Here is a 26,597-nt window from a genome sequence, read left to right as displayed (position 1 = left end):
ACCACCCATAACATCCTAGCAACCGCCTAGCAAAAAACGTTCTGGTCCAAACTTTCTCAAGCCAACTTAAAGTTTGTCTCGACGAACTTTCGCATCTAGTTATTATTATTCTTCTGTGAAAAACTGTTGACTCAAACTCCTCCTAGAGCTTTAACTCTACATACTCCAAACTCGGCTCAGACCTTCAAACTGTTCTGAAGTTAGTTGCTTTATCTTTTCAGACTGATCAGACTTACGGTTTTCCTAAAAATGACGATCAAAACTCGGAAAAACTCCCTTTGACTTACATTGGGGAGTTCTAAAAAATTCAAATCCAGATTCAAACTCACCAACCGACAAAAATTTTAATCTAAACACCTTGAAGACTAATTCAAACTGCCATTCTATGTATATACTATATGAGCCAATGAGACTCATTTAAACTCATGAACTCTAAACTCATCCACTTATAAACTAATTAACTTAAATTGAATAACTAATTAACTAATAAACTCATGAATTCATAGACTTATGAACTCTTAAACTCATAAATTAATAAACTCTAAACTCATTTAAACTTATAAACTCTAAAATCAAAAACTCTGAGTGTGTGTGTGTGTCTGAGTGAGTGTGTAAGCGAGGTAGTGTGTGTGTGTGTGTGTGTGTGTGTGTGTGTGTGTTTGTGTGTGTGTCTATCTAACTTATTTATCCATCTGTCATAAACTTCAAACCACTTTAACTTCTTAAGTTTAAAGCTCCCAGCTCCCAAGCAACTCCATAGCAACCAAACTTGAGTACCCTAGCAACCGTTTTGCAAGACCTATATCTCTATATCAGAACATCGCATAGAGATGAGGTTTGGCTCTTTTGACTCATGCTAGCAAACAGCACTTCCAACATGCTACACATGCTAACAGTGAATAGCTACATGTTAATAGCGATTAGTTAAGTGCTAAATCATGCCAAGATCATGCTAAGAACTCCATAGTAACCATCTGTGACAATTATCAACCACCTAGCAACACCATAGCAACCACCCAGAACACCCAAGAAACCACCCATAACACCCTAGCAACCACCTAGCAACCACCCAAAACACCTAAGCAACCAACCAGAACACCCTAGCAATCGCCTAGCAACCACCCAAAATACCCTAGCAACCACCCAAAATATCCTAGCAACTGCTTAGCAACGACCCAGAATACCCTAGCAACCACCCAGAACACCTTAGCAACCGCCTAGCAACCACCCAGAATACCTTAGCAACCACCTAGCAACACCATAGCAACCACCAAGAACACCCTAGCAACCGCCTAGCAACCACCCAAAAGACCCTAGAACATTTACATTTACATTTAGTCATTTAGCAGACGCTTTTATCCAAAGCGACTTACAAATTAGGACTAATTTAAGCGAGTCATCATAAAGAGGCAAAAAACAACAACAACACAAGAAGTGCTCAAAATACGAAGTTCAGGTATTATTCAGAGTAGCATAAGCCTGATAAGTGATGTTTCAAAGGGAAAAACATCGTTTTTTTTTTTTTAATGAGGTTAACATCGTATTTTTTTTTTTATGAGGTTAAGTGCTCACGGAAGAGATGGGTTTTTAGCTGTCTTTTGAATGTTGTCAGGGATTCTGCATTCCGGATGAGGGTGGGGAGAGCGTTCCACCAGCATGGAACTGTGAATGAGAATGTTCTGGAAAGTGATTTTCAGAAACCACCCAAAATACCCTAGCAACCACCCAGAATACCCTAGCAACCACCCAAAATACCCTAGCAATCGCCTAGCAACCACACAAAAGACCCTAACAACCACGCAAAATATACTAGCAACACCCTAGCAACCACCCAAAATACCATAGCAACCGCCTAGCAACCACCCAAAAGACCCTAGCAACCACCCAAAATATCCTAGCAACCGCCTAGCAACCAGCCAGAATACCCTAGCAACCACCCAAAAGACCCTAGCAACCCTCCAGAACACCCTAGCAACCACCTAGCAACCACCCAAAAGACCCTAGCAACCACCCAAAATACCCTAGCAACCGCCTAGCAACTATCCAAAATACCCTAGCAACCACCCAAAATATCCTAGCAACTGCCTAGCAACCACCCAGAACACCCTAGCAACCGCCTAGCAACCACCAAGAATACCCTAGCAACCACCCAAAACAGCCTAGCAACCACCCAGAATACCTTAGCAACCGCATAGCAACACCATAGCAACCACCCAGAACACCTAGAAACCGCCTAGCAACCACCCAGAATGCCCTACAACTCCCTAGCAACCACCCTAGTAACCACCTAAAATACCCTAGCAACCGCCTAGCAACCACCCAAAAGGCCCTAGCAACCACCCAAAATACCCTAGCAACCGCCTTGCAACCACCCAAAAGACCCTAGCAACCACCCAAAATATCCTAGCAACCGCCTAGCAACCACCCAGAATACCCTAGCAACCACCCAGAATACCCTAGCAACCACCCAGAACACCCTAGCAACTGCCTAGCAACCACCCAGAATGCCCTACAACACCCTAGTAACCACCCAGAACACCCTAGCAACCGCCTAGCAACCACCCAAAAGACCCTAGCAACCACCAAAATACCCTAGCAACCGCCTTGCAACCACCCAAAAGACCCTAGCAACCACCCAAAATATCCTAGCAACCGCCTAGCAACCACCCAGAATACCCTAGCAACCACCCAGAACACCCTAGCAACCACCTAGCAACCACCCAAAATACCTTAGCAACCGCCTAGCAACACCATAGCAACCACCCAGAACACCCTAGCAACCGCCTAGCAACACCCTAGCAACCACCCAAAATACCTTAGCAACCACCTAGCAACCCCATAGCGACCACCCATAACATCCTAGCAACCGCCTAGCACAAAACGTTCTGGTCCAAACTTTCTCAAGCCAACTTAAAGTTTGTCTCAACGAACTTTCGCATCTAGTTATTATTAATATTATTATTATTCTTCTGTGAAAAACTGTTGCCTCAAACTCCTCCTAGAGCTACATACTCCAAACTCGGCTCAGACCTTCAAACTGTTCTGAAGTTAGTTGCTTTATCTTTTGAGACTGATCGGACTAATGACGATCAAAACTCGGAAAAACTCCCATTGACTTACATTGGGGAGTTCTAAAAAATTCAAATCCAGATTCAAACTCACCAACCGACAAAAATTTTAATCTAAACACCTTGAAGACTAATTCAAACTGCCATTCTATGTATACACTATATGAGTCAATGAGACTCATTTAAACTCATGATCTCTAAACTCATCCACTTATAAACTAATTAACTTAAATTGAATAACGAATTAACTAATAAACTCATGAATTCATAGACTTATGAACTCTTAAACTCATAAATTAATAAACTCTGAACTCTAAACTCATTTAAACTTATAAACTCTAAAATCAAAAACTCTGAGTGTGTGTGTGTGTCTGAGTGAGTGTGTAAGCGAGGTTGTGTGTGTGTGTGTTTGTGTGTGTGACTATCTAACTTATTTATCCATCTATCTGTCATAAACTTCAAACTACTTTAAACTACTTTAAACTTCAAACCACTTTAAACTTCTTAAGTTTAATGGTGCGTTCACACCGGACGCGAATAGCGCGTCAGGCGCGAGTGATTTCAATGTTAAAGGAGAACTTGGTAACTTTTTTAACTTAATAAAACTGTCTAGAAATCATTTGGATGGTTAAACAACCTGTTCTGGTGATATTGGTGACTTTCCCCGCTCCCCCCAGCGTTCCCAGGCGGAAAACCAACCTTGCAACTTGCGCACTGCCGTCCCGGCAAAGTGAAATTGGAAGTCTCGTGAGAAGCGAGAACTAGAACGAGAACGAGCGCGAAACACAAATTGCTTTACGGCAATTCGACATAAACACACACGCATGTATGATGTATTACCAGATTACTCACTTCGGTAGACATAGTTCCACACGATACAGTTGGCTTGCTCCGATCAAAACAAACGCACATGAGCAGCGGTAGAGAGGGGGAGGAGGCCGCCGCAAGTGCGTTTTTTACGACTGTGTTGTGAAATATACGCCCCCCCACAGCTGTAGGGGGAGCTCGTGGGGAAAACATGCGACAACAAAAGGGAAAATCAGCGAAGAAGTGACTAGAGTTCGCTAGAGTTACAGAGTTCTCCTTTAAGTCAATGCAAAGACGCGTTACGAGCATAAAAAATTCCTGCGACGCGAATGAGGCGTAGAGCGCGGCGCGGTAGACGCGAATACGCCTCATTCATGCGAATTGAGCGTCTGGCACGTTAAGCGTGTTACGCCCGAATGATTTTATTAGTGCTTTTTGTGCATTCACGCGTTTGACACGAATTCGCGTCTGCCGCCCGAGTTGAAAAATCGGAACTTCTGCGTCAATTCGCGCCGCGTTAACCAATCAGGAGCCTGCTTGCTGCTGTCACGTGGTGAAGTGACAGTTTATAATGTTATTTTATGTTTGGCCTCAATAAATTATTTTGTAATATGACTAAAATGCACAACAAAGCAAATCTTTCACATAAAAACTCGATTTCAATATATGAGAGATACTCATTTTGTATTGAATGCAATTTATTCCATATGAAATCTAATGTAAAGACAACAAACACAATTTAGTGTATACAAAAAAAAAAAAAAAATCACAGGACAGGTTTCACTTTTGGAGGCTGGCTCCATTTATTATCAAAACAAAAATAAATGACAGATTAGGTGGGTGCGGGCGAGGGTGAACCTCGCGCCGGGCTGTACAGCGCGGGCTCGTCAGGCAGCGACCACTCGAGGCCGAGGCCTTATACGGCCTACGCTGTCCTCGTCAGCGTCCTCACCGTTAGGTCCACCAAACCTAGCTCCTGGACCAAATTGTGAAACTCCTGAAACCCTCCGGAGGGTCTGGTGGACCCGAGTACAGCGACGATGTCCCCTACGCAGCTGTTTCTGCTCTCCAGAGCATATACGAGCGGTGACTCTCTCGATTAATGCTAACGCTAATGCTCGATAAACATCTAAAAAAGATGGCCGCCAACGGGTTTCGAAACTTTCGCCTCTGACGCGCATAAATTTCGCTTCAAACTACCCGCGAATTAACACAAAGTGGTCAAGCGTATAACTAGACGCGGCAGGCGCGAATTTGACGCGCTATTCGCGTCCAGTGTGAACGCACAGTAAAGCTCCCAGCTCCCAAGCAACTCTATAGCAACCAAACTTGAATACCCTAGCAACCGTTTTGCAAGACCTATATCTCTGTATCAGAACATCGTATAGAGATGAGGTTTGGCTCTTTTGACTCATGCTAGCAAACAGCACTTTCAACATGTTACAGATGCTAGCAGTGAATAGCTACATGCTAATAGCGATTAGTTAAGTGTTAAATCATGCCAAGATCATGCTAAGAACTCTATAAGAACTCCATAGTAACCATCTGTGACAACTACAACCACCTAGTAACACCATATCAACCGCCCTGAATACCCTAGCAACCACCCAAAATCTCCTAGCAACCGCCTAGCAACCACCCAAAATACCCTAGCAACCATCCAAAATATCCTAGCAACTGCCTAGCAACCACTCAGAATACCCTAGCAACCACCCAAAACACCATAGCAACCACCCAGAACACCATAGCAACCACCTAGCAACCACCCAGAATGCCCTAGCAACCGCCTAGCAACACCCTAGCAACCACACAAAATACCTTAGCAACCCCATAGCGACCACCCATAACATCCTAGCAACCGCCTAGCACAAAACGTTCTGGTCCAAACTTTCTCAAGCTAACTTAAAGTTTGTCTCGACGAACTTTCGCATCTAGTTATTATTATTATTGTTGTTATTATTATTATTATTATTATTATTATTATAATAATATATTATCAATAAAAATGTAACAATGATGTTGAATGTACAGAATTGGTAATAAATCACCAGCTTTCTGCAAAAGGTTACACTGTCAAATATTTAAAGGTTCAGCCAAAATACTGCTATATTATATTTGGATGTAACAGACTGATGGACTTGGTCACCATTTGCTTTCAGTTCATTTAAAAAAGATGGCGACTGAGGCTAAACGAAATAGTCATACAGGTTTGGAACAATGAGAGTGAGTAAATGATTACAGAAGTTTGAGCTAGGTTTATCCCTTTAAGACCTTTTTTGACAACTTCAAAAATAATATAAATTAGAAGGTTATTTATAATGTCTTATAATACACAGTGGATTATATATTCTCATTAAATACTTTTACCATAATGCTTTATATTACCACATACTATGCATGGTATAGTAGCTACTAGAGCAGTCAAAAACAAAAGACATCAAATTGGGTGAAGTTATTGGATGAAAATGGGTTTTAATACTTTAATAACTTATAACTTGTAGCAAATACAAGTAAGATTTAGAATGAGTGTTGTAATGCATTATGTAACTCTTTAGGTATTTACAACACCACTGGTCACTATATGATAAAAGTGTGAAATTGAATCATAAGAAGAAGTTTATATTAGTTCAAGTTTGCTCTGTGTGGATGTATTGTTCTGTTCCAGTGATGTTCTATGACTAAACCTAGAAGGGAAAAAATATCACCTATGGGGTCAAAGCCTGTTCCCCAATGGTATCTGCTGAAGCCTTTGCAAGAGGCATATACCCCTCGGGTCCCAGCAAGTTCTCACCAAGGTGGTAGGACCCAGCGATCCATTTCGCCCCTTTGCATTCCTTGTTTATTTATGTAGCCTGCCCTCCAGATAATAAATATGCACTTGCTTTGCAATTCAACCATTGGGTTATTATGCATCGAACTAATCAAGAGTTCTAGACTTTGACGGGTTCTTCTTATTTGTTTTCATGTTGCTGTTCTCATGATTGCTGTATGAGATTTTTATAGACAACTATGCCTAGGGTCTTGAAGTTCTATCACACCACATGTAGCCACTTACATGTATGCTTACTTGGCATATGTATTTACAACACCACTGGTCACTATATGAGAAAAGTGTGAAATTGAATCATAAGAAGAAGTTTATATTAGTTCAAGTTTGCTCTGTGTGGATGTATTGTTCTATTCCAGTGATGTTCTGTGACTAAACCTTGAAGGGAAAAAATATCACCTATGGGGTCAAAGCCTGTTTCTCAATGGTCTCTGCTGAAGTCTTTGCAAGAGCCCCTCGGGTCCCAGCAAGTTTTCACCAAGGTGGTAGGACCCAGTGATCCATTGCGCCACTTTGCGTACCTTGTTTATTCGTGTAGCCTGCCCTCCAGATATGCACTTGCTTTGCAGTTCATCCATTGGGTTATTATGGAATTAAACTAATCAAGAGTTCTAGACTTTGACGAGTTCTTCTTATTTGTTTTAATGTTGCTGTTCTCATGATTGCTGTATGAGATTTTTATAGACAACTATGCCTAGGGTCTTGAAGCTCTATCACACCACATGTAGCTGTCGTAGATTTTTCCCAAAACCTAACTATCTGGGTCTCGTCTACAAATCGACGTCTCCAAACGTCTACTGACGACATTTAGTCTATCTGGGTCTAGTCTACAAATCGACGTCCCCTGGGTCTCGTCTACAAATCGACGTCCCTGGGTCTCGTCTACAAATCGACGTCCCCGTTGAGTTAAAGTCACCTAACTTGTTCCCCTAAACTAACTTACTTTCTAAACTAGCTTCCTGCGCAGGAATAATCGACAAACAGACTTAAGAAAATGTCCTTTAAATGCTTTAACCCTCTGGGGTCTGAGGGGTTTTTGGGGTCCTTGAGATGTTCTGACATGCCCTGACATTTGTGCTTTTTTCAGTTGCTTATAAACATATTAATGGCAAAGGTATAATTACACTCTATTTAGCACAAACAGGGCTACCATAATATGTGAGCAACATGCATGTACATGTTTGTATTTTTGAGAGAATAATGTTTATGCATGGTTATTGAAAAAACTAAAAACTAAAGTTTCTGAAATAAGGCCACAAAACACATACTAAATATGTGACAATAAGACTGTTGACTAATGGATGTCGTTGCCTAGAGTTTTTTCTTCAAAATGATGTGAAAATCATCCTGCCCTTATCGTTCACATAACACAATACATTGATTTAAATCTTGTAAAACACTTTTTGTTTGTAAAGGCAATATGCGCAAGGGGCGTCAACCATTCAAAAGCATCATGCATATGTAGCCATTCATTCAGGTGTGTCACCTATAGCCACAAGAAAGAATGCAAGAGCAATATATATATATATATATATATATATATATATATATATATATTCTACCAAATTGGTTCACAGTTGGAAGCATGTCAAATTTTTTTTTTTTTTTTTTTTTCAAATTTTGCTTGCAAATTGTATAATATCCAAGGAAAACATGTCTAGTAATTGTGCAGTTAATTCTCTTACTGTATTTTCAGTTTTGGAATATGTATCCTCTCCCCAAATTTGTCAATAATAAAACACAATAAAAATTATTTAAAGAAAAGGCTTATATTTACCTTGTAAATATATTTTTTTTATTAAAAAGGTTACAATTACAACAACAATTTAAGTCTTTCTTTGTAAAAACTAAAGTATACATTTTATCATACATATTTCAAAGTTAAGGATTCATTACTTCGAATATAGCCTACATTGACAAAACATACTATATTTAACATATTAGCAAAAATTGGCAAACAAAAGCTTATTTGAGGTGGCAGATATTTTACAGTAAAAATGTGTAATCTATCCAAAACTAATCAACGTAATGTTGTCTTTCATTTGTCTGTAACATAGGTCTTTCGTTTTTATTATAAGGAATATAAATGTTAATTTGCAGTTTAATACGTTGCTTATACAAATACATTTTATTTCAACATATTTCAGTCGATTTTTACTCAGTATAGCAAAATAGTTTGCTAAAAGCAGATCATTCATTCACACACAGAAACGCAATTCAAATTTAAACCGTCTTTTTGTGAGTTGTGGTAAACAGCGCATCTCTGCCGTTCATTCATTCACACAGAAACGCGATTTACTTGAGAATGAAAAAAAACGTACTACAGTATTCCATCCGTTGCTCCTCGAAATACCAGCACTTCTGAGGTACGTTTTCCATTATTATTATTCCTCACAGCTCTGCGAGACAGTGTAGACAAGTGCAATGATCTGAATAAACTTGATGTGTTTTCTTGAGCTGATATGTGGGCATTCACAGTTTGTATGGGATCGTCTCAGTCATTTGCGTTTGAATAGCGCGCGCTCTCCGAGGGCGGGGCCGATTAAAACGTAATGAGCTGAGATCGACTGGAATCGCTCTCTTTTAATACAGATTTCACAAGATGAGAATATTTGTTTTTTATATAAATTACTTCATTTAAAAGAAGAGAATTCAAGCTTCATGCCTGTGTGTCTGTATGCCTGTTTGACTGAGTATTCGCTGAGTTATTGTTCATTTTCGGACGCGTTTCAGAATGGACTTCACTGGCAGAGAGAAGGCAGAACTCGCTTCGTGTTTATTTTTCTTTATTTGGCAAAAAGCACAACACTTTGTTTTTATTGTGAGTATACACAAAAATAATACACATTTAACAGAATCGAGTGATGTATGAAACTCCTATGGAAAATCAAAGTCAACAGAGTATTTATGAGTTTCTTTTACACTGATAAAAAAAAGCGAGCTGGTATCGCCGGCGATACAGCCGACCTCAGGGGGTTAATCACGGCCAGGAGATCTTCCCGAGCATTTCTCAGGGAATCTCTCCCAAGAAGCAAGGCCCGGAGGATCTCAGGCAAATTCCATTGAGAATCCCACCAGAAAACACAGATACAATAGTTTTTATAGAATTGAGAAAACAAATAAGACTAACATGTCACCTTCAATATGATTGGTTCAATTGGTTCAAAAGCCCCAACCTTTTCCCTCTGTCACTGGCACAAGCAAACTCTGTTTTTGTGATTACTTATCACAAGGTTTGGGAACTAGTCATCTGTCTAGTTTCACTTCCCCTAATTGTTATTTATACACACACAATCAAAGTCACAAGTTTTCCCCAAAGAGTTTGGAAACATTTAAAAGCATATGAATGTCGTTCCTGGAAGCATGTCAAATTCCAAGAAAAACAAATGTTAGTTGATTAATTAAAGTTGATTAATTAAAAAATCCATCACATTCCCCTCTCTGGCCGCAATCACACGACCAATATAGCTGGACTTTTAATTCTTCTAATGAATCATTCCATACCTGCATGATTTACTTGCAATCTAATTTACCTTTACCAAATCATCCCATTATAAGTCAGTGACTTTAATACCACCTGATATCTCTAATCATACCATGTTTCATCTTTTACTTTATAATACCTGTAAAGATATTCCTTCAATCAGCATCCTAAGCTGTAATGAAAATACAACCAATTTCCAATGTTACCACACACACATACACATACCATCTTCTCATCTTCTTCATCTTCTTCCCAACGTTCTATCTTTAAGCAATCTAATTCTATCTTTAGTAAAAAACTAAACATACCATAGTACATTGCCTTTCAACTTTAGTAGACCTTGAGTCAAGTTTAAGTATCATCTTTCTCTGAATTTCGAATCACATTGATCTATTAGGCCTTTAACAGGCTGATACTGCTGATTAACCATTTTTCTTAAACTTATTTTGTTAGCTTTTAATTAAAGCATCTATTTAAGGATCTGTGAAATAAAATCTAACCAAAAAAGTATAAAATCTTTTCATTTTTATCCTTAACACAAATATCAATAATGTTATTCTTTTGTTTCAAACAATGTCATTATTTTAAAATTATTTCTGTTTAACCCAGCTCTTGCCATGAGAATAGCCTTAGCTGCTGACATGCCATTAAATATTTAACTACTTATCTTAACATGTTTGGGTTACATTGTTCTTGGTCTAGGTTTTAACTTTGTGCCCCCTACATGCTCTGGCCTTAAATCTTTAGTAATAAGTCGGAAATTTGGTTATGCTATGAAGCTCTTCAACTAATAATAATCCAGAAATTAAATATGTTTCCTAAAATCAATCTCCTTTTGAAAGTTTTTCTTTTGCTATTTTAGCAAATGGAAACACCTGAAAAATATTTAATTTAGTCATTCATTCATCGCTATAGAAGTTTACCCAATTATCTATACGGACCTAGTCCGGCAAAGTAACTTATCACCCATTCTCTTATTAGGGAACAACTATTGCCACTATAAATTTTTTTAGCATCTATGATGTCTGCAATAGGGTTTTAAAACCCTCAAGTTTCTTCAAAAATAGTCCCTAGATTATTTTTTTGTTTTACAGTAATGTACCTATTTAGAGTCCCTACACTCTACCAATTTAAGAGATTTTCCTCTTCTCAATTTATGAGTACCTGAAATATTTTCAAATGAATCAGTAATTGTTCAAATCATGAGATCTAAATACTCAATCCTACAGTATAGTTTGATTGAACCAAATAAAACATCAATAAACATCACACGAATTGTTTCTTATGCTAAGCTTAAACCATTAGTTGGTCCACATCTTCCTCCAGATGTGTTGATCATCTTGTTGCCCCATGGACTTCACCAGGGTGACTCTTTGCGAACCGTTGCAATGGGCTTTCCCTCGTTGGCAAGGGAGGTACGTTACTAGCCAGTCCTTAATCCCCAACTTTATGCTTCGTGTTGGCGTGTGGGGTTTGCTAAGGCTCGTTGGTGTAGTTTAAGGTGAGATGCTTGGACAGAGGTGTCACTCAACCCTGCTGATAGTTGCACGATTTTTCCTCAGAACACAACCGCACCCCACTGGACCTTGTTTGTGGAGTGAACCACAAGAACGACCTGTGAATGGAGACCTTAAGTATTTTTTTGTTAGTGCCAACATGTATTATGTCGCCAGACTCAACTGCTTATCTGGCCGGTCATCCTTTTTAGATGAGACCTGTAAATTTTCATTTTCATATACATTTGGAACAGAATCAGTTATGTTCAATGAGATCCATCATGACATCCTGCAAAAGGAAAAAGTTAAATATGGGGTGGAGAGGGCTTTGCTCTCTGCCTTCCTAAAGTTATGCGCTGCGCAGGTGTGGCACTGTTTCTTTCTGTTTCTGCCACAACAATATCCCAGCTCAGGATAGTTAGCCAAAATCATCCATGGCCGTTATTTTATTGGGTATATTTTACCCTCTGTGCCCACTTAATAAAACAGCTGTTTTGATTGACATAATTCATTTGTCTTGGAACACCATCTTTCACACACTCACTTTCACCCTCTCTGGCCAGAGATTCATACCTTTTTGTCTGCCATAGCAGTTTATGAACTGAATGGGGAACATATATATTTATTATGTGTGGAAAACCATCAAATCTGAACGGTAACAACTTTGACGACAACAGAAACTACTGAACGTAGACACTCTGTGGCATTCCCCTTGCGACAGTGTCTAAACGTTAGGATATCAATTTTCAAATGTCCGATGCAGTCGCCATTTGATTGAGTTTAACACAGTGAACGTAAATCTAACTTTTCAAAATCAAATAGATTAAACAGTTTAAAATATTAATCGTATATATACCTTCAGTTGAAGTTGAGAGAGTCAGTTTTAATTTCTCAAATGCAATTTGTCATTCATTGCACAATTTCAATTTTCAAACTTTTTGTTGTTGCTCATAAGCTATTTTAAAAAAGATCTAGATATCTTCACACAATCTTTGATCCATGGACAAAAAGAAAATAACATTTCCATCTCATACCCCTGGTGATGACAGCATGTGATTTAAAAAGTTTAGAATTAGATTTTTTTTTTCTATTGAATCTAGAAAATTACCTTTTAAATGAAATGGAGTGACCAATATTGTTGCTTTTCTTGCCATAATTTCTCTTTAGATGCCTTGTGACCTATATTGTATTTTTCTTTTCCATAGAATTCTGCATAGTCAATAACCTATTCATGCTTTTACATAACCCTCACTGCCCTATCCAGCCTCAGTTTTAACTGATTGGTGAGTCATGCTCTCACTGCTATTGCACTTCCTGCAGTAGGGCTGTTACTGGTACCAATTGAAAGCAGGTTCAAAGAGTTAGTTGAAGAAATATGAAGAATTGCTGAAACCAGTGGATAATTATAAAATAATCAAGTTAAATAACTAAATTTGAAACGGTCTCTGTAGTGATCATTGAAAATGCAGCACCTAGCCCACAAGGCTGATACATTGGATTGCCTTTCTGTGTGGATTGTCATTCAGTTGAACTTCAGGCTGATACATTTGATCGTCAGGCTGATGGCACTCTCCTCGGTCTGGCTTTTGATCCATCCTGCCACAAAATTGCAAGTGAATTGTCACCTTTGCACTGAATCAGTCTCCCCATGCTGACTCCTCTCAGAAGTGTCAACTTCCTCTTTCAGGAGAGCTGCTACAGGCACCACTTCCTCTTTTGTTTTTCTGCAGTCATCCCACATTTCAAGGCAGCTGTCTGAAATCCTGAACACTCAGAGAACCGCAAAAATCTAATTAAACACCTTAATTTCCAAAAGTGTCTTCTGGTTTATCAACACAGCAGTTCTTCATTTTTTTAACAAGCTTAGTCCTTCATTGCAGAAAAAAGCAAGCACTTCTTCGTTGCAAAGACGCAGGAAAAAGCAGGAAAACTCTTCTAATTATAATACTGTGTATAATGTAAACTTACATTTCTTTGTCTTTTTTTTTACAAGAAACAAAAATAAAATGGCTGTAATATGTCTGTTATCTGCTTGTTCTAATTATAATTTCTATTTAAAGTTGGTCACCCAATCTCATTCTCATACTATGCACAATGCACAAAAAAATTATCTTAGTTAAACATAAAAACTGATCCATTGCAGAGATTCTGAGATTTTGGTTTAAGTATAATATTTAGACACGTGCAGTTAATATCTGTTATTATTTATTCATCACTTTAAGAGCCCCTATTGCTCGGTTTTATATATCTCATCTACATAAATAAATCAAAGTCTAACTCATAAAAGTTTCTTCATGACTCAAAAATTTCCTAATTATCACAGAATGCATATTCCTATTATTATGATTTATAATTGTAACACTTTCTGCATTTTTTAATTGATTTCAAAATGTAAGAATTCACAAGTCTCATTATAACAATATTGATCTATTTATCTTTTCTCACTCTTTCAACTTTCTCTAATTTCTTTCTTTATCTTTCTTTATATTCAATCAGAATTAAAGTCTCATTCAAACAAAAAGCAAGTTGCAGTAGTACAGCATCTCGGGGTATTTTCCCTCCCGAATCTGGTTTCCAGCATGACTAGTTGCTATTTGCAAAACAAAGTTTCATTAACAGCTTTCTGGGCGCACTCTCAAACACAACAAATAAAATACTCAACATAGGTTAAATTTAACCATAATCATTGCCCTTAATAGCCAAGGTAAAAAAAAACTAAAATTTTTTTTTTTTAATCCTTAAATCTTTTAAATCTGATCACCAGTTTTCTTCAAAATTTTACTTAACAGAATAGCCAAAATTAAATTAAACCTTTTAATTAATTTAGAAGCATTTTAAAAGAAAGGGATGAAATAAAATGGAATACCATAGTATATAACCACTTGATGGCAGTATAGGCCTATTTTTCTGGCTCAAATAATTGGCCAGTCTCTCACTGATCCTATGGTTCGTTCTGTAGTCCTGTGCACACGGACTCCAGAAAACATACAATTAAAAAGGGAAAAAACAATATGGCAATTCCATGTCACAACATACATTTCTTTTTTTTTTCTTTTTATATCTAAAATCCATACTAAGACTATGACATATATCAATGTCATGAATGTAAACAATATGCTGTGCATGTATGTGTAATTTGTATACACATTCATACAAAGACATAGCTATGTCATGTGTATTAATTAATTATATATATATATATATATATATATATATATATATATATATATATATATATATATATATATATATATATATATACACACACACACACACACACACACACACACACACACACAACCGGTCAAAAGTTTTAGATCGGTAAGATTTTTAATATTTTTTTAAAAGTCTCTTCTGCTCATCAAGGCTGCATTTATTTGATTAAAAATACAAATAATAATAATAATAATATTGTGAAATATTATTACAATTTAAAACAGTTATTTTCTATGTAATATACAGTAAAGTGTAATTTATTCCTGTGATCAAAGCTGAATTTTCAGCATCTTCATTACTCCAGTCTTCAGTGTCACAGGATCCTTCAGAAATCATTAATAGTTTATAAACATTAGTTATTACATTAATAACAAATAGTGAGTATACTTTATTCATTGTCACTGTAATTAACAAAGTATTATTGTTTAAATAGCTCATATATAAAGTAATATAATAATGCTTTGTTAACAAATTATTAACCATAAATAGTTCTCACTAGATTCAGTCATATTCCATGACCTAATCTAAAGTGAGAACTATTCACGGTTAATAAGTTATTTAACTCTTTATATATGAGCAAATAAAAAAATTATAATTTGTTAATTACAGTGACAATGTATGAAGAACTCACCGTTTGTATATAGTCTATTAATGTAGACTTAAAATGCATATTTACTACAGTTTATAAACTATAAATGATTTGAAAACACTGCATATATTACAGACTAATAAAGTGTGCATTTATGGTTAATTTGTAGGTCTACTAAACACATTGACATGCCATGTTTACTAATAATGATGGCATATTTCAAAATATGAATTATACATACAAAAACATTTTATGGGCTATATTTATGTCAATACATGTAATTGTTCCAATTTCTAATAGGTTTCATACATAGCTGTGCATATACGTTTTTACTTTATATGAGGATATATTTCATATATGGTTATTTCACATATATTAGATTTCCATATGGATAACTATATTAAATACATTACTTGATGTATTAACATGTTACAAAATATTCTTCTAGAGACCAGAGGCCTCATGTATAAAACTTGCGTAGATTTCACCTGTTGTGCGCACACACTACACAACACAGATTTTACATACAAAAGTAAATTCCCTTTATCAAGCCCAATTAATGTAAAATTGTGCATACCTGCATTGCCACCGTCTCCTCCCCGAAATAACCCATCCATGTTATCCTGGCAAGTTCAACGGTACACGATAATACGGATTGTAAATGTCTTGTTTAAAAAGCATATTATTCTCATTCATTTCCATTGGCAGATGAGTTTATTTGGTGTAGGAATTCTGTTTATAAAGAAAATATATATTAGGATGTTTAAATATTTTTAGTGTAAACAGAACAGATATTTATTTTTGGATTTTTCAAAAATAATACATCAACGCGTCACTGACAGAACATTTAAAAATTAAACACAAATATTTCAGTTTGCTTCAAATTTGACAATATTTTTTTCATAATGTTAAGAAAAATAAGGAAGGCGTCATCATTAGGGTACTTTGTCTGCATACAACAGCGGAGCAGTTGTACATTTCATCAGACCTACTCAAACTGGGAAAAGGACTGCTTGACCACTGAATGAGTCGGGCAGTGTCTGTCTTTACTGTATACGGTCTGCTAATCATCTTCTTAATCATGACATGTGCATTGCTCATCACTAGAACTTCAGGATAACGATTACTGGTAATTTTAAATGCTTAACTCAATCCACAAGAGTGTGTCAAATAAAATATGAAGTTTTAAATCATTCTATTTCCTTCAGTACTACTTACTCACACACCAGTAAAAGAACGCATGCGCATTGCCCAATGTGCTTATGGTGAGCACATATTTACAGCAATTTTATTTATTTTTTTATAAAACCCAATGTGCACATGGTAAATTGTTTATGCAAATTTCAAAGGTCCAAACTTCAAGTAGTCCATCAACAAATGTCAGACAAAATATGCCAACAAAAACATCCAACATCAGACTGCTAGTAGAATTTCATTTGATGACACATTAGCACAGCAAAACTCACAGAGACAGTAATTGGAGGAAAAAAGTCCCCGTCTCTGAGAAACCAAAGACATTTATTTGCTGCAGTTTGAATCAAGTATGCTGGTCCCTCTACACTGGGTGCTGTTGTTACTCCAAACCCAGGATGTAGTTGATGCCTTGTACCAGACCAATGATAACAGGCTGCCAGGCCACAAGGTAGCGCAGCCAATCCAGCAGCTGTCCGTACATGACGTGGGGTCTCTCCCATCTAAAGACAGAGTTAAGGTGCTAAATTAAAAAACAAACAAAATGGGTTCATTTACAGACACACCTGTTTCTAGGCTATTCGCCTGATTGGAATAAAATCAGTAGAATAATAACCTGATTGGCAGACTTTTCTTATAGTTTCAGGAAAATGTCAATAAGTTGTCAAAAGCAGTGGATATCACAGCTTTTACCAAAATTGATATAACTTTAGAACAGGAAATGTTTTCACAAAATTTGACACTTATGTCTGAAGACAGAAGCAACAGGGTTTGGCCATTTGTTGGCATTATAACAAAACAACGAAACATGAAAGTGACCCAAGTGTTGCAGTCATTGTCCATGAGGACAGTTGTGCGTCCAAGTGTTGCAGTCATTGTCCATGAGGACAGTTGTGCGTCTAGAAAAACATGGCTTCCATCAGCCAATCACATTTCAGCAGTTATTAGGCAAGGTTAACAAGGTTAATAATCTTGCATAGAAAATTGAGCAACAACAACAACAAAAAACCTGTGAAGGGAGTTAAGGTCCAGTTGTGTTTGTGGTTCTGGTTGTTTTTTCCTCTTTTTTAAACTTTTTTTTTAGGTCTGGTGTGATTGGGACGTGACTTAAGTGAACCAAAGTGAAACTTTGTCATGGCGCCTTATTTAAACAATGTGCGATTGGTAGTCTGGGTAAGCTGTTGCTTAGCCAGTTTTCCAGATCCATGCTCCAGTTTTGGGATTTTGTTACTTTTCAGTAACATACAAAAAACTGATATTTTGATTGTGTGTTATTAATGTGATTCAATAATAAAAAAATAAAAAAGATGACTGTCATTGAGCACTTGGATTGATTTGGGCCATTCAAAATGTTGACGTTTATGTGAGGGTTTATGTTCAGTAGTCTTACTCTGACCACAGTCCTTTAAGGGCCGTGACACACCAAGCCGACAGTCGGTCATTGGCCAACATCGGGCCGTCTGTGAGCGTCTGTCAGGATAGTTTTTGCAGTCAGCTCTAGTCAGGCTCATGTCGCTGGGGCAGGCATTGAGAAAGATCACTCTGATTGGCTGTTCAGTTTAGCAAATGAGTCAGTACACGAGAAGCAAAAGCGATGAAAGCGAACAAAGAAGCCAAGATGGCATAGAGATGGTCTATGATGGTCATAGACCAAGATGGTCTGATCTAATTTTACGTAGATTCCAATACGCAAATATTTTCATAACAACATGAGCCACCTGGAATGAAGTAAGTGATCATGATAGACATTCAAAATGCTGCTTATTTATGGTTTGTATATCTGCAGCCCTAGTTTTGGTTTCTCTTTTTGAATGACGAATATAGACTATTAATAATGCTGATTTAGACTTATTTCCTTACATGGAAATTATGAGCCTACTTACATGTGTAACACTTTTTCTGTTTTTTGCGAGTTGGTGCTGGATGTTATGACCCAGTTGCTGTGTTTGTGGTTGTTTTTGTTGGTCTGAGTGGTTAAATGGGTGTGTGATTTAAGCGAAATCGAAACTTGTCAGGACGCCTTAGTTAAACAACATACCAACTCATTAGTTGGTAGTGGGGGCTGCTGATAAGCTGTTGCTTAGGCAGTTTACCAGAACCACACTGCAGTTTTGTTTGCATTATGTTGTCTTATTAATTTCTCTATGTAATAAATTCTTATAAAAAATTTTTTAAAAAAAAATCTCATAAAAAAAATAAAAACAAACAATTGACTTATCAGACCGCAATGACCCTTTCAAACTGACCAAGAAGCAGAATTCCACAGAGAGTGAATCAACACCCAGGACCATAAAATCAGAAGACCTGCCATCCAGGCTGAGACAGACCAACTCCTAAACAAAGAATGCTTGTAAGAGATAACTACCTGTCAATAGTTAGGCAGTTTAACATGACAAATGGGTTCGGAGATGGCACATCTTAAAGGAATAGTTCACTTCAAAATTTACTCGCCCTCAAGTTGTTTCAAACTTTTGGACATCAACTGTTTGGTTACTGACATTCTTCAAAATATCTTCTTTTGTGTTCAGCAGAAGAAAGGAAATTATACAGGTTTGAAACAACTTGAGGGTGAGTAAATGATGACAGCATTTTAATTTTGAAGTGAACTAATCCTTTAATGCTGGGTACACACCAAAAGATAATCGGGCTGATTTTGGGCCGATTTCTCCCCTTCCGACAATCCTAGCTATGTCCCGATTATCTTGATGGTTTAACAGATTATTTTATCAGATTTTCCCTTGGTGTGAGTTGTGTTAAGAGTGTCCGAACCTGCTCGGAAGAACGTCGGAGCCGCTCCGATCGCGAATCGTAAATATTAAACATGTTTAATATTTACGATCAGAAATCCTGAAGTGTGGGGGGAACTCCGAGGACAAACACGCGCACGCTCTGGAGATTATCACGTGAAACGAAACAATATCCAATCAGAAAGCGAGATGATGGAAGACACGGTCATTCTCACACACACACACACACACACACACACACACACACACACACACACACACACACACACACACACACACACACACACACACACACACACACACACACACACACACACACACACACACACACACACACACACACACACACACACACACACACACACACACACACACACACACACACACACACACGCAGGAAGATTAATGTTAAGATTTAGTATTCATAAGTGTAAATTTCGAGGAAACAAGCCTTTGTTTTTCATTTTAAGAGCAGAAATTTTACAATACCTAAACACAATATCGGGTTTGAAAAATAAGAAAGCTGCAAAGTGCGTTTCAATCTGTAAACATTTTCAAATTTTTGTTTAACTTTTAAGTTTGTCACTGTTTATGTATGTCTTTTTATGTTTCGGCTTTACTCTTTGTACCCCCCTGACTGTAATTGTATAATTCTTAAAATCAATAATAAAAAAAAGATAAAAAAAACAAAACAAGCTGAGTGTTAAGGGTTCAGTGAGGTTCTATAGACTAGAGGGATTAAATAACTTTTTCTAAAGAGACAATAAATCCAATATATAAAGAATGAATATATTTCTGTATAAAAGGTTATATATAATGGTAGGTACAATGGTTTTTTCACGTGAATTTTCTGTGAAAATCATTCCAAACACTATCGCAATTTCTTCCTGCATATCATCCGCCATATGCTTATTCTGAAGTCTCACGATATTTTGCGAGATTTCCTGTGTTCATAGTCGAGACTCTGGTTGAAAATCTGTTTGTGTGTGGTGTGCTGTCTTTGTCACATCATGGCACACCACACACTATAGGAGCAAAACGCTTAAATCTAGGATTTTTTGTCCTCATGTTTGTGGTCTGTCACATTTTGAAAATCTTATAAGATGTAAAAAATCTTTTGGTGTGTACCCAGCATAAGACAAGGAAAATCATGAGTTAATCCCAAAGGGGGGTGATTACCAAGACAGAGACCTAAAACAGACCTTCTTAAGACCTCTTGGTGACCTCTGGAACGCAGGACTGAAATCCTTTCTAAAATCCACAGAGACTACCTTTTTACATATCAAATTGCATCAGATCATAATATTTTTTAAAAAACTTAAACAATAATATTGTTTACCTTTTTGAAAACAGCTTTTCATTGACAAAATATTTATTAATCCTAAAAAAAATCCTATTGAAAAAAGAAGATTGGTTTCTTTCCATTTAAATTAGTTTTAACCTTTTTCTCTCACTTTCCCTTACTCAGTAGAGTGACGTAAGCTTCACATCACTAGCCAACAGTCTACACTGAGACCAACACTTGGACATCACCACACTTCACTGCTGGTTTACAATCACTGAAATGACACTTAGCTGTTCCACCACATAAAGGCTTATATCCCACACAGATCTGTGTCTGTCTCTTCTTCCCAGCGTGCCAACATGTCGCAGACTACAAACCCCACTGCCCAAGGGGAAGATGTGGACGCCTGGCTCTGAAGCATTACAGACAGCCTCACATCCAAGACAAATGAACTGATATTATTTTTAATAATAATCATGATTCTGAGTCAGCCAAACTGATTAAAACTGCCAACGGTAATTTTGTGTTCTGAGAGAAACTTCCTGAATGAAATTAAGGTTTGCATTACATTACATTACTATCAAGGTATTACTGTACAAATAGGAAAATGTCTGTAGTCTCACATTTGACCTTCTTTGTTTACGTGTATGTCACAGCTAATGTTTGCTTGGAATGCTAACCTTCTACAAATGCAACATACACCGAATCTACACAAAGCAAACAACGCGCCAGTGCTACCATGGAAGTTTCACCTCGCGACAAACCGATGTGCAACCAGGGCTGAAACACGACACAACATCGCTGTCATATGAAACTAGGGCTATGTTTGTCCAATTTTTTTATGCCCTTTTCTTGTTTCCCTTCCATCTCGTTCACTCGGATGTACATCATTGCTTACATTGCACGAGTGCCCACTACAAGCAGAACCCTTGCAATGTGGAACACCCTAAGCCCTTGATCACTTGGAATCCGCAATGGAGCTGATTTATTTATTTATTTTTCAAAAAAAAATTCTGTAGGATTAGGGTGTAGTTTGACCATCTAGCTTCACCCATTATGACCACCAGCAAGGGGGAGCTTGACGTCAAGCTCCACACATTGGCTCTGCAGTGAGCAGCCTCTCAGTGCTTAGGGAAATTCACGAGTGTATGTCTAAAAGTGGAGTTAAATGCAACCATTTATGCACTGCATTTTGCCATGTTTTTTGCCAAGTCCCACCCACTTTTTAAAACAAAGTTACGCTACACTGACTACAACAGACCCTCTATTGTAGTCAGAGGGCTGCACCCATACCCTGTGGGTACCCTGTACGAGTGACTGCAGTTACGCCCACTAAGTGGCAAAAAGATTGAGTGGCCACATTGGTTTTTAGCGTGAATGTCGCGAAAAACACACAACACACTAAAACGGGAAAGAGCTTTGAGACTGACTGTATAAATAGATTTTACAACAATAGATTTAAAAACAAATGATCGTTGCGACGGAAGCAAATCAATCAAAACTAACTTTAGATGGAAAATAACTTAACTCTGCTATAAAGCCAAAACAATCTCTGTTACCTTAAATTATACGCTTATCTCTGTGAAGCTGCTTTGAAACAATCTACGTTGTTAAAAGCGCTATATAAATGAAGATGACTTGACTTGACTTGACTTTACAAGAAATCTGAGGTATATTTTTACAGACTGCAGAAAGCTACCGAAAAGAGAAGCAAATGGATTGCTGCAATTCATAGAAACAACTGGACCTCAGGCAGTGAAACATGGATTTGCAGTTATTTTGTCAGTATGCTGAATTTTGGGGTGAAATTCAGCATACTGACCTATATATTGTATTGTTATATATTGTATTGACAACTCATCAATTAAATATTTACCATGATATATTCTGCATAATTGGATGTTTTTAATTAAACACTGAAAAAATTATAAGTTTTAAGGCTGGATGATATGATGATATATATGACATTGATATAAGTGATCACCCGGATTTAGACCTACCTACAGTGGGGGAAATAATTATTTGCTCCCCTGCTGATTTGTAAGTTTATTTAGCTGGAAACCCTCTTTTGGGGGGTTAGTTTTTTGGCGGGTTACTCTCGTTTCAGGTTCCTCTTCGTTTCTTGTAGTTGGTCATCAGGTTTGCACATATCTCAGGAGGGATTTTGGTCCATTCCTCTTTACAGATCCTCTCTAAATCCTAAAGGTTTCTTGGCTGTTGCTTTGCAACTCGTTCCCTCCACAGATTTTCAGTAGGATTAAGGTCTGGAGACTGGCTAGGCCACTCTAAGACCTTAATGTGTTTCTTCTTGAGCCACTCCTTTGTTGCCTGGGCGGTATGTTTTGGGTCATTGTCATGCTGGAAGTCCCATCCACGACCCATCTTCAGTGTTTTGGCTGAGGGAAGGAGGTTCTCTTCCAAGTTTTTACGGTACATCAGCCCCTCAATATGGTGAAGTTGTATCCTGGCAATCCTGGCAAGCCGGCCGTTCAGTGCTCATATACCCGCAGAAAACAGCTTCATCTCGGCCAGTCCTTCGTGAATTTGCCGCTGGCTCTTATGTAGACAGTGATTAAACATGAGATATAATTAATTTGGGGTATATCAAACGGGCGATCTTTAGTCTTATTAATCTATTACTAGTTTCAGAGCAAATCGATTTTGGTAAAGGGGAAAATTAAGTTTCATAACTATATTTAGGCTATATTTCACTTGAATCCTGTACTAGAGTGCTGCTTGTACATTTGACTGAATTGTTTGCTTGTGTTTATTTCCTATTGTCTTTTATAATGGCTATTGTTCTTTTAAAAATTGTTGTTCAATAAATATTATTCTATATAAATAATATGCCGTATTTGCTATTGAGAAAGGATCATGATATGGACTTCAGTGAAAGTTACATTATTACGCCAATAGATGGTGGCAAAGACTGTCTTTATGAGTGAGTCAGAACAAAGAAAGTTGTTTTAGCAGTCACCATCATGCGATTTAAATATTCAAGTTCGGATTTACTGCTTATGAACAATTGCTCTGAATCTCGCCTGCTGCCTGACGTTTACTCAGCGTGCGTTGAGTCTGGGATAATCCGCTGCCCACGTTATGTTCATCGAGGAGCTCGCTCATCTAGGACAACTACTATTATTACACCGGGTTCTATACCTACTATATGGTCGACTCAGACGGACCCGGCATATCTGGAAACACCCAGACGGGGCACAAACATTAATTATCTACGGTCTCTATCAAAGTTGTCCTCGCTCCGTGTGGAAGTCAAAGCGAAAGAAACAGTGCTTACAAAGTCAGCTTTGATAAATGCTAGATCAGTGGTAAACAAAACATTTTTACTAAATGATTTTTTTTTTTATCAAACAAACTGGATTTTATGTTTATCACTGAAACTTGGCTGACTGAAAATGACTTGAGCCCTATTTCAGAACTTCTTCCCACAAACTGTGGTTTTTTCAGCTGCCCTAGAAAGTCAAAGAAGGGTGGAGGAGTTGCGGTAATTTTTAAAAACAGTTTTAAGTGTAGGCAAATACCAGCAGAGAGTTTTGACAGTTTTGAAGCTATGCTATGTAAAGTTGAATCCCCTTGCTCTCTGCTCATTGCTGTGATATACAGACCTCCGAATTCTAAAAGTGCTTTCTAAAGTGATTTCTCTGAATTCTTATCTGATATAGTCACGAGAAACGACAATCTTTTAATTGTCGGTGATTTCAATATACATCTGTGTTGTCCCGCAAAGCCTCTTGTAAATGAGTTTGTACAGCTAATGGACTCTTTTAACCTTAAGCAATCAGTATCTGGACCAACCCATAAGTTAGGTCATATACTTGATCTTGTGCTATCCTCTGGTTTCCGCATTAATGACATTTACATAAGTGACACTGGTCTGTCTGATCATTGGCCTGTTGTGTTTGATAGTGATTTCCCTATTTCTTGTAGCTCATACCAGCCATCTAGTTTTCTCGCGCGCTCCTTAAACTCAGCTACTGCTTCCAATTTTAAGGATTTGTTTGTAGCTTCGGTAGCTGGTTGTACAAATTTGGCAGCTCAAGATATGGATGTCGAGAATCTGGTTACAAATTTTAATGCTTCATGTACCGAGGTGTTGAACGAATTCGCTCCTCTAAAAGTTAAAATAAAAAAACGAAATAAGCAACCTTGGCTAAACGAAGACATCAGAACTAAAAGAAAAAGTTGCAGAAGGGCAGAAAGAAAATGGAAACGGGACAAACTGCAAATTTCCTATCCGCTTATGCAAGCTAGTCTGTCTCAATATCAGGAAGCTGTTAAATTATCAAGGGCCCATTATTTTTCAAATTTGATCGAAAAAAATTCTCATTGTCCAAAGTCTTTATTTTCCACACTAAATTCTGTGTTAAATCCTCCCATTCTATCCAGTTTTGCTCCAAGTGCTGATCTGTGTGAGAAGTTTTGTAGCTTCTTCATAGATAAGATAACTGGCATTAGGTCCCAGATTTTACCATCTTCATCCGAAAGTTGTTATAATTTACTGATTTCTTCTAGTCTGTCTGCTTTTCAGACTATATCATACTCCGATTTGCGGGCTCTAATTTCCAAAATGAAATTAACTACTTGCTCTCTGGATACCATTCCCACTGTTCTTTTAAATTAGGTACTGGATGTGGTTTTACCTAGTGTACTTTCCATTATAAATGCCTCTCTGAATAGCAGCACTGTTCCATCCTGTTTAAAACACGCTGTGATCCACCCCTTGCTAAAAAAACCCAGCCTTGATTCTTCAGAACTTAATAACTATAGGCCGATTTCAAAATTGCCCTTTTTATTAAAAGTTTTAGAAAAAGTCGTATTAAATCAACTTACACCGTACTTAACTGTAAATAACATCCTAGATCCTTTTCAGTCTGCTTTCAAAGCCAAACACAGTACTGAATCTGCCTTACTTAGAGTGACTAATGATATTTTGATATCAGTCAACTCTGGTAACTGTGCAGTCCTTGTTTTGTTAGACTTAAGCGCAGCCTTTGACACTGTGGACCATTCTATTTTGTTGCAGAGATTAAATCTTGAGGTCGGCATCTGTGACAATGCATTGCAGTGGTTTGAGTCTTATCTTTTAAATAGGAGCTTATCTGTTGAAATTGGAGAATTTTCCTCGACCTCAGTACCAATAACTTGTGGGGTGCCTCAGGGCTCCATCCTGGGTCCAATTCTTTTCTCTCTTTACATGCTTCCACTGCGCTTGATTTTCGAGCATCACAAGATCAACTATCACATCTATGCAGATGATACTCAACTCTATTTACCATTAGATTTTGGAAATGAATCTGTTTCTTCCCTGTTAGCATGTTTAAAGGATATTAGAGAATGGATGGACAAGAATTTTCTCCAATTAAATGAAAATAAAACAGAGGTTATCCCGTTTGGCTCCAAAACTCAAATGAACAAATACAGTGTTTTTCTAAGCAATTCACAGTTAAAAAGTAACTCTTATGTTAAAAACCTAGGGGTCATTTTTGACTATGAGATAAAGTTTGACAAACAAATAAATTCTGTAGTTAGGGCCAGCTTTTTTCAACTAAAGTGTCTTCGTAAGTTAAAGCATATTCTGACTTTTAATGATTTGGAGACAGTAATACATGCTCTTATATCCACAAGACTCGATTACTGTAATGCCCTGTATGCTGGAATTAGTCAGTCATCAATTTCACGATTGCAGATTGTCCAAAACGCTGCAGCTCGGTTCCTTACTGGGACAAAAAAGAGGGAACATATTGCACCTATCCAGGCCTCTCTCCATTGGCTCCCTGTGAAACAGAGAATTGACTTCAAGGTTTTAACTTGTGTTTAAAGCTCTTAATGGATTGGCCCCTAATTATATATCTGAACTTTTCAGTTCATA

The 26,597-nt window shown here is 37.5% G+C and overlaps 1 protein-coding gene and 1 long non-coding RNA gene across 3 annotated transcripts in view; one reads left to right on the top strand and one right to left on the bottom strand.

Annotated features, from left to right (window-relative positions):
• Positions 1–16,255: 16,255 nt before the first annotated feature.
• The window catches only part of rnf121 (ring finger protein 121), a 221,152-nt gene continuing 210,810 nt past the window's right edge, over positions 16,256–26,597 (bottom strand). Inside the window, exon 9 of the mRNA XM_082141412.1 lies at positions 16,256–17,181. Within this exon, the coding sequence (XP_081997538.1) occupies positions 17,061–17,181 (121 nt within the window). The 3' untranslated portion in view covers positions 16,256–17,060. The remainder of the gene's footprint in view (positions 17,182–26,597) is intronic.
• Positions 17,188–26,597, top strand: part of LOC309477992 — a 165,862-nt gene continuing 156,452 nt past the window's right edge. The window contains exons 1-3 of one of the 2 annotated variants that reach the window (XR_014198729.1): positions 17,188–17,541; positions 17,582–19,302; positions 20,569–20,728. This is a non-coding gene — a long non-coding RNA (uncharacterized lncRNA). Of the gene's footprint in view, positions 19,303–20,568; positions 26,291–26,597 lie in introns of those variants that run through there. The other variant, XR_014198728.1, reaches the window with a different exon arrangement.

Source organism: Leuciscus leuciscus, assembly GCF_965113295.1.
Source record: "Leuciscus leuciscus genome assembly, chromosome: 16".
NCBI classification, from domain to species: domain Eukaryota; kingdom Metazoa; phylum Chordata; class Actinopteri; order Cypriniformes; family Leuciscidae; genus Leuciscus; species Leuciscus leuciscus.
The sequence above is the reverse complement of the archived record's forward strand: the minus strand, read 5'-3'. Positions and strand labels throughout refer to the sequence as shown.